Source organism: Zingiber officinale, chromosome 9A, assembly GCF_018446385.1.
Source record: "Zingiber officinale cultivar Zhangliang chromosome 9A, Zo_v1.1, whole genome shotgun sequence".
Lineage (NCBI taxonomy): Eukaryota > Viridiplantae > Streptophyta > Magnoliopsida > Zingiberales > Zingiberaceae > Zingiber > Zingiber officinale.
The window spans coordinates 126,532,712-126,546,798 of record NC_056002.1 but is presented as its reverse complement, the minus strand read 5'-3'; the positions used below and the strand labels follow the sequence as shown (position 1 = coordinate 126,546,798).

General features: G+C 36.7%; 1 protein-coding gene across 1 annotated transcript in view; it reads right to left on the bottom strand.

The window, feature by feature from the left end:
• Positions 1-1,355, bottom strand: part of LOC122020744 — a 33,056-nt gene extending 31,701 nt beyond the window's left edge. Inside the window, exon 1 of the mRNA XM_042578764.1 lies at positions 1,100-1,355. Within this exon, the coding sequence (XP_042434698.1) occupies positions 1,100-1,186 (87 nt within the window). The 5' untranslated portion in view covers positions 1,187-1,355. The remainder of the gene's footprint in view (positions 1-1,099) is intronic.
• Between the last annotated feature and the right edge of the window lie 12,732 nt (positions 1,356-14,087).

Genomic DNA, 14,087 nt, shown 5'->3' with positions numbered 1-14,087 from the left:
ATGATCAATCATTGACAATAATGGAAGAAGGAATAATAGAAATAACAATACAAGATTACTGATTCATACAAAAAAGTATAAAAGTATATATTGCGCATTCCCCTCAAAGCTAGCTCTTGTGAAAAAAAAATAGCCAGTTGAACTTAACATGCTGTGCAATTTTTAATTGAATCCAATAAATGTGATTCGTTAACAGGCATAGTTAAGTTAATTTAATCCATGCGTTCAGCTTGGGACTGACAGGTCTAATCTGCCTACCCACAAAAGATTTAACAACATGAAAAAGCACAGGTTAAGTCTTTCCTAAAAGCCTAAGGTAAACAACCTATACTGCAAAGTACCAAACTATACGCCATTTTAAGGTTCAAATTTTATTCATACAAAGATATAAATTGAGCTTTTGTTTTGACAACAAAAGGTTTTCCTTAAAAAGAAAAAGTGGCAGTTATTGATGACAACTTCGGTAAAACTTTGTCGCACTGGCAAATACCAATTCAATAATCTCAGAACATTATATGATAAAATTTATGTTTTCCAAGATATTGCATCTCGCCACATTATATTCATCAAATTTGCTCCTCTCCAACCTATTGATATAACAAAACAAGATGTTGCCTGCACCAGGAATTCATTCCACTGTTATGCATTATCTTAATTGTTTCTCAGCCTGGGTTTCAATGTGCTCATACTAATCTGTTGCAGTTCCTCGGTCCATATTTAGGTCAAAAAGCAAGAATTTTTGGAGATTTTCTTTGTCACTTGCAATCCTCGTGTCAATTTCAGACTACCAATTTCGGATGGCCAGATCTCATATCTCTCCACGTGTTAGCAATTAACACCCACATGGACCTATAAAAAAATTAACACGCACATGGAACTGAGCAGTGCATCGAGTCAATCATATAGTACCGAATAGAACCACAAGATATCATGCTACCAAAAACCAGGGGATCAAAGAGAAGACACCATTGCCAGATATAGAAAACAACAGCAAAGTATTAAAACCGAAAAAAACTCTTCTAGCATCAAAACCTCTTTTAACATAGCAGAAAGAAAGAAGCGGAAGAAGCTTGACTGAAGACCGACCAAATGTGCCCACCTGGATCTGGATGAAGATGGCAAAGGGGTTGCAGCAAGCTCTGCTCGCCGCGGCCAAGAGCTCGTCCAGTGTGCCCATCGCCGCCATTTCTCTGCCTCCCCGCGTCCGTACAGGTCCGCAAGCACGAGGCCCTATCCCGCACGTCGGCGCTATCAACTCCGCATGCAAAAAGGAGATCGAGGCATTCCCTTCCACTCCTCCCGCTGCGCCCTCTCTTCCGGAAGCAAAAGGGAAGAAAAAACGACAGAAGGAAAGGAGAATAAAGAAAAAACGAGTCGGGCCCAAGGATATCTGTAATCATAATTAAAAAAAAAAAAGACAAACTAAGCATACGCCAAATACAACTACGCACTTCGCACCTCCCCACTCCTTACGATCCATCGATGACTTGCCGTCCGGTAGACGAGACAGTAAGAAACTTTTTGTTTTTAAGGAGAAAATGTGTGACAGCTCCCGTTCATAACTGCTGGCGGATGGAGATTGGCCGGATTGGTTGAGAGAAGAAGCCTGTATCCTGTCCGGCACGCGACAGCAAATGGTAGTAAGCGTTAATCAAAGTTCCATAAGCCACCACACCCAATGATGTTAGTCCCACGTATAAGTCTGGATCGATTCAATGGATACGAAATATTCCGTTGGTTATCTTATTCCCTACCTGTGTTATTATTACGGGACGAAATTCATTTGTTATTTATTCTCTTTCAAAAATATGCCGTATAAAGAAATCTATGACAATTTTATCTTTTACCACAGACGCATAAATTAGCAGGAGTATCAAACCATACATTGCAGTGGAACGCATAAGAGAGATGAATGCAACTGTATGCGTGACGCGTCTCTTGCTGTCTGCCTAAATTAAAATGTCCATTCCAGTGGCCTGAGGCCTGCTTGCGATCAGAATGGTCGTAATTCAAACATGCAAACGGCATCTTGATCTGGCAACACGGCAAGTTGGCGTCGCTAGGGCTGTGCCAGTGAAATTAATCACGTGTGTGGGGCCCAATGAATGAGGCAGCGCCAGCTGGGCGTTTGGTTTTGAAAATGCTGACTGACCCAGTAACAATAACAAGGAAACATGAGTTTGAGATGCCACATTTTACTGAATCGCATCTAAGTTTGAAAGTTTTCAAAATATATAACACTTTCTCATTATACCCTTCCTTCTTTTCATATTCAGTCTATTTAGGAGCGAACTAGTTCATCGAATTAGAAAACTTTAAATCATGTTAAATCAAAATTAATATTGACAAATAATATTGATATAAAAAATTATGGACGGACCTAGGTATGATATGATAGTCAAAGTCAAAATGACGTGACAGTTACAATTAAAGGGATGTAGCAGCCGGTGTGTCAGACTCTCAATAGGAATTTACTTTTCATCCAATGCTAAAGTCTTCAGTACTAGGAGGCCCGACTCATGATCTGGTCAAACCTAAGGGACCTAGTGCTTCATTCTTATATGAGGGCATATATTATATATCCAATCATTCGATAGCCGATCGAGTTTAAGAGATGTCTGACCTACTGCAGAACCAGTCGGTCATACGACCGACCGAAGTACAAGGAGTCAACTTCCCACTCAGTATAAGTCTTTCAGTGTATAACTGTCGACTTTATGGGTTTCCTCACATGCAGTTCTCCTTCATATAGTCGGCTGATATCAAGCCCGATCAAATTTATACAGTTCAACATCCCCATCTCCTATGTGTACAGAAGATAAATGTGTAAAATAACTCTAATTATAAACACAGTCAGACTTTCATATCTCACTCTCTCACTTTAAAGGCAGTTCAATAAAAAAAATAAGATTTTCACCGCTTATTGAAAGAAGACAGGTCCTTGAAGAACACTATTTTAGGGTGAGATTGAAATAAAAAAACTCTCGACTCTAATTTCTTAGGGTACAAGAATAAATGAAAATTGTAGGGAATTGGAAGAATGTCATAAAAGCGAAACAAAATAAATATCTCGCACATAGTGCGGAAGGCATTCAAAGTGAATTATTGAAGAGGAATGTTAAAGTAGTGACTTATCTCATATAAAAAAGTGACAAATTGGAAAATACAAGCTAGCATGCAGCTGATCTTTGAAGAATGTAATGTGGCCAAGAGAAAGATGATGACGATGATCTTAGGGGAAGGAAGAATGATACGGTAGTTTTTGGGGATTTCGTATTGCAAACTGATTAAGTTTCGATCAACATTATCAAAATTTGAACGAGTAAAAGTATACCAGGGCACAAAGGACTCTTGAGCCATAGGGAAAGGCAAGGAAAGCAAAGAAGAACTAGAAAGAGATATTGTGAGAGGGGAAAATCTGTCAATGGAGATCGCAGAAGAGTAGGTTGAAGAAGACGAAGTGCAAGTGGTTTATTTTTACATCATCTAGAGTTTTTAAACATAAGTCACGAGATATGGTTCAACCACAGTCATTGGATCAAGAGAGCATGTTCACGAAAGACCGTTGATTTGTAGAGAAGTGTCATTGGTACACACAGAGAGACGTGTGTCAGCTGTCACTTTAAAGAATGTGTTAGTGGGGCACGTGGCATATATCCATAAATAGGCATTTATGATGGATGCGATAGTAGAATCATTACACTAGAAATATCTTCCCGCATATCAATGGTATACTACTAGACATATCTAGCAACCAACTTACATTTTCCAAGGAATATAATTGAGTATAGCATGGAGGGGTCAGCGGAAACATATCCTGTTAGTCGAACTAGTAAATTGGACGATCAGACGAAAATCAGACTTGTATCCAATCAGTCGACTACAAACCTCCGTCAACTAGACTTGAATAGAATACTAGTGATACGGGATGTTATGGGCGAACCCAAGTATGGCGTGATAGTTAAAGTTAAGGGAATGTGGCAGCTAGTGTGTCACTCTCAGTAGGAATTTGTTCTTCGCTCAATGTTAAGGCCTTTAGTATGAGGGCGATCGGCCCATGATCCGGTCGAACCTAGGGGACCTAGTGCTTCATTCCCATATTAGGACATCTATTATATATCTGATCATTCGATAGCCGACCAAGTTTAAGAGATGTCTGACCTAGGGCAAAACCAACTGGTACTATGGTTGGCCAGAGTAAGGGGAGCCAGTTTCCCACTCAGTATAAATCTTTCAGGGTATAATCGGTCGACCCTATAGGTTTCCTCATAGGTCAATCATCCTTTATATAGCTGATCGGTATCAATCGCGATCAGATTTATACAGCTTGGCATGCCCGTCTCCTATACGTATAGAAAATAAGAGTGTAAAATAACTCTCCTTATAAACTCGGTCGACCTTTCAAATCTCAATCTCTCACTTCAAAGGCAAGTCTTCGATTATCTGTGCGATCGACTTAAAGTAGCGATTGAATCTCCTGAAACTCAATTCCCCATTTCTCAGAGGTAAGTATCCCAGTATATGGCCGGTTGGCTAAAGAACCGACCAAATCTAGGGGATCTCTAGCATCACCTAATGCATAACCAAGCGGCTTAAGGGAAGGATATGACAACATATTTCTTCAACTGTCTTATTAATAACGTAAGTTATAAAAGGGGTGCGCACGAGTAATGAAAAATTCCTCGAACAGTGACTATATGTCTCCCAGGCTGTACATATTTCCTTACTCGACAACTTCTGACACCCGACATTCTCTGTCACTTCATGATTGGCGAGATAAGTGAAATCACATCAAATTACTCTCAACTACGCTTTTCAATTACACTCAGCTATCTACTATTCTTATTTTCGTTCGGTCAGCATACTGACTTATGAGTTAGAAAATCTACGTCAGGGACCCCTTCCCTTATTTTTTTTGCTCACATCATGTCTACTCTCTTTGGTGTGTACGAAGAGGAAGAAAAAATCTCTTTTTCTCTAATTCAAAATCTTCACGCAATCAACAGCGCAACCACATGCCTGTCATCTCTCTATTTTTCAAACAAGATCAAATATATACTCACGCAAACCTCCTTAATGTATCTACATCATTATATTTAAATTTGATAGTAATTAATTTTGAAATTTGTAAAAATTTGATAAAATTTATCATAAACTTATTGTAGGACCTAGGATAATGACACACTAACCAACACTATCAATATATTTTTAAAACTCACTTGATTTAAAAATATTAAAATTTTTAAAATTTTAAATGGCATAGATTCATCCATCCAAAATTAGCTAATAGACTAAAAAATAATGAATAATTTTAAATTAAAATCAATAAACTTCTAGAAGAATTAATAATGTAAATTGAGAACAGTATTGTTTCAATGGGTTGAAAATTTTTTAAGTGTGAAAAAAAAATTTTAAACACGAAAAGAAGGATGGGATATAATGAGAAAGTATTATCTTTTAAAAAAAATTGAAACGGAATATGTGAAATGGATAATAATGAATCTTACTCATTTAAAATATGGTATGTTATTGATAAAATCTAGTTGAGTTTTCATAAGTGGCTTGAATCATTATTAAAAGTTGAGGTCGAACTCAGATTTAGATGCTTGCGCATCGGTTTATGCGTGTATACTAGTATCAAATACGATTGAACCATTTTGGTAAATTGTGCCATTATTTTTTATATTAGATATTAGAATCAAAGATGATACATTCATTTTAAAATGGTTTAGTATTAATTATCGATCTCATAATAAAATGCTGACAAATAAAGTATGGAGGTATTTTTATCAAGCACGATGACTCTTTGTATAAGGAGATTAAACATCCTATAAAATATTTTATACCAATTTAGAATTGATCTTAAAATTTATTGAAACAAATACTCGTATAAATAACAATTGCACCAATCAATGGGGACATATATCAAAATTTGTATGGATTATAAATCAATTCAAATCTAGATACATTTATGTAAATCAGCTCTTTGGATTCGAATGTGACTCAATGAAACATGACTCAAATTCGGTAAGATATCCAACCCAACTAAACTTTAATTTAGGCTAAATTTAATATTAGCATTAATAAACTAAATATGTCCTTTCAGAATAATAAGATGGTTGAGACATGGGGTGTTACCATATGAGATCTTAGGATCGAAACTTGATAAATTTGAGCATGTCATACCCCATAATTTGACCACTTACACTAATGGCTAGTAGTCACCCGTAATTTACCTTCTTTGTGTTGACCTAGAGACAGATTAACGGAGGTACTGGGATGAATGAATAAACTAAATACAATTCAACAAACCGAACTCAAATTTTAATTTCGCTAAGACACCTCAAACCAAACTAATTCCACATCAAATTAAATTGACAATTCTAAAATTCTTTGGACCACAAAATAAAACTCTAAATGACACTTAAAATATTATTTTTATATTTTTAAAAAAATACTAAATATTTTCACCCAAGAACATGAAAAATACCAAAAAGAAACTCATTACAAAAATTAAATAATTTTCAAAAAATTCATGAAAGTTTTGTCGAAGCCCAAGATGATTTTTTTAACAAAATTTTATTATAATTTTTTTTTAAAAAATATTGCATGAGGATAAATTAATATATAGCTATTTAAAATATATATAATTTATGTATATACTTTTTTTTAAGCATAAAACTCATATTTCTCATTCAAATAATAGCATATTACAAGTTTTTCATTCAAGCTAGGAAATTTCCATTCTCCCCAATAAGTGGAGAAGGAAAGAAGAAACAAAACAAGTTATATGATGAATAACAAAGTTTGTCGTGTGTCTAATATGTATGAGAGCAATAGTATACATTTTCTCCATAAACTTGTGAATTTGTAAAATTTAAACTCCTGTATAATGTAAATTCACATCACCATCCATGACTGCCTACATAAATGTTAACGGGTTAGAAATAATCAAAAGTCTTCTTAAGCCCCAACATTAGCGAACACTAGTCCATCGTGAATTGCATTGAGTTCACCTTCTGTAATCGAGTGTGGTGCTTATGTGCGCCTCCCAAATCCATATATCCTCCTGCCATGATAATCTCGTATCACTCCACCAACTCTATAATGGGTCAACTTCTCATTGATACAAGCGTCAACCTCCAGCTTTAATGTTCCCAGTAAAGGATTCGTGGCTCTTTTATAGCTTGATTTAGTGGGCTGATGTCTCAATTTTGCTATACATCTTTGAAAATCCTAGAGCAGATCATCACACCATTTCAGACTAGTTTCAATGACCCAGACTCTTTCCCATAAGTAGCTTTCATGCATATTTACATATGGCCAAGCTCTTGAATTGTGTTAGGTTGCACTTAGTTTTTAACTACATACAGACATCCAACGTTTCCATATCTCGCACTTTTGAAATAACACCCTAAAGTGTCGATTCTTTCCAAACACTCTGCACTACAGAACATATGAACAAAACATGTATGGAACTGTCAAAATGAAAGTCACACAACGAGTAAGGTTTCAAGTATAGAACTCGATGGCGATAGAGATTAGCTGATGTAGGGATGATATCAAGTGATACTCTCCACCATAATATCCGGATTTTAGGAGGAATGTCTAAATTTCATATGAATTTCTACCACTTTTCACATGAGACATCCGATTGGTTTTTCAGAGAATCCATCATTCCACATGCTAAATGGTATCCACTCTGTACAACATATGTCCCCTTCCTATCAGACTTCCAAAATCTATCATCACCCATGTCTCTCGAAATCAGTGAAATCTTCAATATTTGATCTGCTATGTAAGGAGGAAAGTCGATATTAATTTGTGCCTTATTCCAACTACCTTCCTTAGCATATTGCAAACCTTTGAATCGTCATTCAGTTGTACCTGAGCTTGGGGTTTTAAGATGTTATGGTTTTCTAGTAGCCACCTATCTTTGTATATCTTGATTTTCCTCCCATCACTGACTTTCCAGCATACTCTTTATTCTAAGAGATTTCTTCCCCACAGAATCAAGAGTCATGCATAGGACGGATTATGTCCAATAGGAGTGTGCATTATATTTGTGTTTAAAGTAGCGAGCCTTTAGAATATGAGATAGTAATGCTTGTGGGCATTGAATGATCCTCCATACTTACTTCTCCAATAACGCTTTGCTAAAGGAACTTAATCTTTAAAATCCCATACCTCCCCTCCATTTTGGTAGGCATAATGATGTCCTCTTGTTCTAGTGCATTTGCTTTTTGTCATCCACCCCCCACCAAAAGTTCGTGCACTCCATTTCAATCTCCTCACAGATTGATGTTGGTATTCAGAAGCAAGATATAGCATACATAAGAAGGAATAGCTTGTAATACTAATTTAATGATCACTTCTTTACATCCTATAGAATACATTTTGTGCCCCCAACTTCATACTCGTTTGAGCACTCTCTCCTTTATATAGGAAAACTATAGTTTCTTGCTACACATCAAAAAGTTGGGAGTTCTAAATACACCTCATGGCCTTGGACCACTGGTATGGAAAAATTCCTTTTATTACCTCACTATCTACCAATAGAGTATTTGGAATGAAAGAGAGTGCAGACTTCTCAAAATTGATTAACTAACTCAATATCCTAGATATTGGCACCATCATCTATTTTCACTTTGAAAATAATTAAGCTGTCGTTAGCGAAGAATAGATGGGATATGGTTGGACAAGAGCTAGAAATTTGTATTCCCTGGAAGGCCCAACAAGACTATAAAGCTATGAGCATAGATGACAAACCCTATACGCATATCACAAATAGATAGAGGAATAATGAACCCCTTGTTGTAGCCCTCTTTATGGTTGAATCGATCCAAACACTTCTTGATTCAATACAAAGCTATATTGCACATTGGTTACACAGTTCATAATTTTGCTAATCTAAGTATCATTAAACCCCAATTGAGCCATTATCTCCTTCAAAAATGACCATTCGATGTGATCATAACCTTTGCTCATGTCCAGTTTTAATGTCACATAGCCCCGCTTCTCTTTTTTCGTGACTTCTCATCTAGTGAACACATTCAAACCCCAGTAAAATATTATCAGTACAAAGACACTTTGAGACTCATTAATAACATTCTATGATATAGATCGAAGTCCATTAGTGGTGGCTTGAGCGACGATCTTGTAGCATACCTTGCACAAGCTAATAGGCCGAAATTCTTTCATCATCAAAGGATTCACTACTTTTAGTATGAGTGCAACAATTATATCATTCCATTTCACAAGAGAATCTCCCTCGTTAAATACACGAAGAACTGCAGCCTAATGTCTCGACCAACTATGCCCCAGAACTTCTGATAAAAGAGAACAAACATACCATCTAGACTTGGCGCTTTATCTGGATGCATATCAAAAAGTACTTTTTTCACTTCGACCCCTGAAAATAGAGTGCATAGTAGATCATTCATGGGATGACTTATCCTCGGCTCTATAGTATTCAAAACGATCTCCAAATCACTTGTAGTAGGCTTAGTGTTAGTAAATAACGTGCCAAAGTAATCCATTATGATCTCTATTATGGACTAGGGGTGGTACACAAGTCGCCATGAGAGGATACTAAGTCGTGAATCATATTTGTGTCTCGCCTTTAGTTTGCCTAAGCATGTAAGAATTTGGAATTCTGGTCTCCTCATCGTTGACAATACTTCTACTCTATTGTTTCCAATATAATTCTTCCCGCGAGCATAATTTTTCAATTGCTCATTCTTTGTCCCATATGATCTTCTCAAACTTGTCAATTTTCATATAATTCAAAGAAGTTCTTTCAGCTTAAATTCTCTTTAGCAACTCTCGGAAGTTTTGCTTATCCCATTGTTTCAAAGTCTCACTGCATGTTGTAATCCTATCATGGATTGTAGCCCCTTGATGTACCTCATTCCACCATTCATTCACTATCATCTTGCACCTCCAATACCCACATTGGTTCGAATTGGAATCTCTTGGATTTGCGATGCAATCGATTTAGAGCTTCCCCATTTGACCTTCTCAACTCAAGTAGTATTGGTCGATGATTAAAATGATAAAATTCAAGGGATATAATCCATGCTGAAGGACATTACATTCTCTAATTAAAGTTACCTATGAATTTGTTGAAGAGCTCAAGAACTAGGTTATTATCCCCTCTTTTGTTAGACCACATGAAAACTTCTCCTTCACAATGTAGATCTTGTAAGACACATTCATCCAACACCTCTCGAAAAACACTAATTTGTGATGTTGCTCTCTGATTTCCTTCCACTTTTTCACTATCATAACACACCTCATTAAAGGACGAATATTGGACTTGTCATAGTATAAATTACTTAAGGATGGAGTCTTTATGGGGCTGGAATTAAAATCGATTAGACTTTAAGGTTCATCCAACTTTTGGGCCAATCGGATATTTGGAAAAAAACTACAAGTGACGGAAGATACAAAGCCATAAAACCCTAGGCGAAATTAGGGTTCAGACCTTAGATAACTTAAGCACTGAGCACTAATAACGAGGAAAAAGTTTACATTGATACACATACCAACACTTTGAAGTAATGATTTACCAATTACCTCCATCATAAATATGCATCTCCCATTGGTGACACGTGTCTAGAAACCTCACTTCTCTGGCATGACAACCGATGCATGATTTTCCATATTCATAATGATTTACCTTTTGATCTAACAGCCATGATAATTAGTTGACTTCTTTACCACTTCGATCTAAAGGTCTCCTTCAGAGGGATTTGAAGGGTGTCCTTTGCAAGTTCTTTAAAACCCCTTCTTGTGCTCTTTTCTTCCTTAGTGTTAACATCCTTCTGCTTTTGCGAACTCCACTAAACTCTTTACTTCTTCATTCACCTTTCATTGACCTTACTTCTTGCTTTCTACCATGGACGCTCTTGGCGCATGGTACGGACTCCTCACCTCGAACTTTAATAAAGTGGGCATCACTGACCTACATTTCACCTATGGGGTTCATGCTCATATGCACATAATCATACCAACCGAACAGAATCACCCCCATCTTCCTCCCAAAGGTTATGCAACCATTTTCAAAGAGCAAATTTTGGCAGGACTATGTTTTCCTATTCCACGTTTCTTTGCTTAGGTGAATTAATATTTCTAGGGTTGTAAATGAACTAAGCGTTTGTGAACAAGCTTGATATTTGGCTTGGTAAGAGCTTATTTATGTTTGTTCAATATACACAAAATTAATTAAACAAGCTTGAATAACTCATTAAACTAAATAAATAAGCTTAAACATATATGTGTTCAACTGATTAACGTTCATGAACAATGTTCACGAGTCCCCTCGGATGAGTCTAGTGGTTAGCACATGAGGTGTTGCCACCAATGAGGTCTGAGGTTCGAATCTCGGCAAAGTCGAGGTAAATGCCTCCCTTATGTGCTAGTCACTATTCCAAATGCTAGTAGCCGCCCGTGATTTACCTCCTCCGTGTTGGACCTGGGACAGGTTGGCGGGGGCGCTGGGGACAAGTGTATTCGCCTTTTTTCCACCAATGAACAATGTTCACGAACCATATTCATTAATAAAACTCTTTTCAATATGATAAATAAATAAATAAGTTTGAATTATTAAGGTCAATAACCAATAAAATAACTAAAAGTTTTAAACAATCAAATAAGCTTGAATTGAGAGCTCGATAACATCTAAAGGAACCAAGATCGAACCAAGCTCAAGTCAAGCTTAAATTGAGAGTTCAATAATATCTAAACAAACCAAGCTTCAAATAAGCTCAAGCTCATAAAAAATAAATCAAGCCAAGCTTTAACAATTATTTCAAAAGCTTAGTTCATTTTAAGATCAGCTCAACTTGGCTCGGTTACCTTATCAAACAAGCTTGAACACCCCAAAGCTCGGCTAGACTCATTTACATCCCTTCCTTTCATGGGGACTTGTTTGATTTGGACCATCCATTTAGATTACATTTGATCTATGAGCTCAGATCTAGAAGAATCTCAGTCGTTCGTTCAAATGGATTTCAAATTAGAAGCTACCATATAAATTTCATGAAGCATAGTGGATGTCTTATTCTTGGCCACTTCTCTCGATCACGCTTTCTACATAGCACCGCCGACACCGCACCTCCTCCATAATTGCTTCACCATCAATAGCCAGCGACACCATATCCACCCTCATCACTGTTGGCTGGGCTTCATGTCACCTTATCTTTCTTGAACCTCATGTTCTATCAGTTGGACTACAAGATGGTTGACTCCAAAATTATGAACAACCAAGTCTAGGAACTTTAGGTGATCTTGCATGAGATCTAATCAAAAGGGATGGTTCTGAGTGAAACCTTCTAAGTGACTGCTATTATTAAGAAGTTGCCTCCAGGCTGGAAGGACTTCAAGAACTACCTAAAGTATAAGTAGAAGGAGATGAATGTGAAAGAACTCATTGTTAGACTTTACATCGAAGAAGACAACAAGAGTTCAGAGAAAAAGTTATTCTCTCAGGCTATTGTGAAGCCAACGTGGTCGAGCATAGTCAAAACTCAAAGTGGAAGATCCAAAGACTTCCAAGATAGGACCTAGAGGAGGCATTAAGAAATTCTCTAGGAAGCGCTTCAACTATGGTCGAGCTGGTCACAAATTTTTGGAATGCAGAAAGCCGAAAAAGAAGTAAGAGGCCAACCTGAATGAGGGACCAAAAATGGACGACCTCTGTGCTGTAATCTCTGAACTGAACCTGGTTGGTATAAACTCGTGACAATGGTGGATCGATACTAGAGTCATCAGACATGTCTGCTCCAATAAGGAGTTGCTCCACAACTTTGAAGAAGTTAATGGAGACAAGCTATTCATGGAGAACTCAGCAACCTTGGACATCATGGGTCAAGGAAAAGTGGTGTTGAAGATGACCTCGAGTAAGGACCTTACTTTGAACAATGTGTTGTATGTTCTAAAGATTCTGAAGAATTTAGTGTCTAGATTACTATTAAACAAGCATGACTTTCATATTATTTTTGAGTCAGACAGAGTTTTACTGTCAAAGAATAGAATATTTATAGGAAGGGGCTATGTATCTGATGGGTTGTTTAAGCTCCATGTAATGCCAATTAAGCCTAAGATAAATAAAGATGAAAGATCTTCCACTTATATGCTTGAGTCTTTATGTTTGTGTCATGGTAGACTAGGACATGTTAACTACGATGGGTTACGTAGATTAATAAATATGCAAAGTATACCTACATTCTACCTTGACCCAAAACACAAGTGTGAGATTTGTATTGAAGTAAAAATGACAAGATCATCCTTTCAAGATGTTGAGAGAAGCAACGAACCACTTGGGTTAATTCACACTGACATGTGTGACCTCAAAGGTACACCAACATGTGGTGAAAATAAATACTTCATCGTTTTTGTAGATGATAATACAAAATATTATTATGTGTATCTTCTCAAAAGTAAAGATGAAGCTATAGAGAAATTTACTCTATATAAGAATGAGGTTGAAAATCAACTTAATAAGAAGATTAAAGTGGTTCAAAGTAACTGAGGTGTGAATATGTATCACCATTCATTGAGTTTTGTGCTGAACATGGGATTAGACACAAAATAACAACTCCTTAAACTCCTCAGCAAAATAGAGTTGCTGAGTGAAAAAATAAACTTTAAAGGAGATGATGAATGCTCTTCTATTGAGCTCTGGACTGCCAGAATTCATATGGGGGGAAGCTGTGTTAACAGATAATTACTTTTTAAATAAAGTGCCCGAGAAGAAGATAGATAAGAGCTTTTATGAGTTGTAGAATGAAAGATAACTGTCCTATATATATTTACAAATGTGGGGGTGTCTTGCCAAAGTGTTGGTATTTGATCCAAAAAGAATTAAGATAAAACCAAAGACGGTTGATTACATATTTATTAGATATGCACTTAATAGCGATGCATATAAGTTTTTTGTGTATGAGTCATAAATACCAGATATACACAAGAACTCAACAATAGAATCGAGAAATGCCTCGTTCTTCAAGCATGTCTTTCTGTATAAGACCCGAGAAGATGCTAGCTCCTCAACACGGGTATATGAAACACAAGGTGAAGAAGAT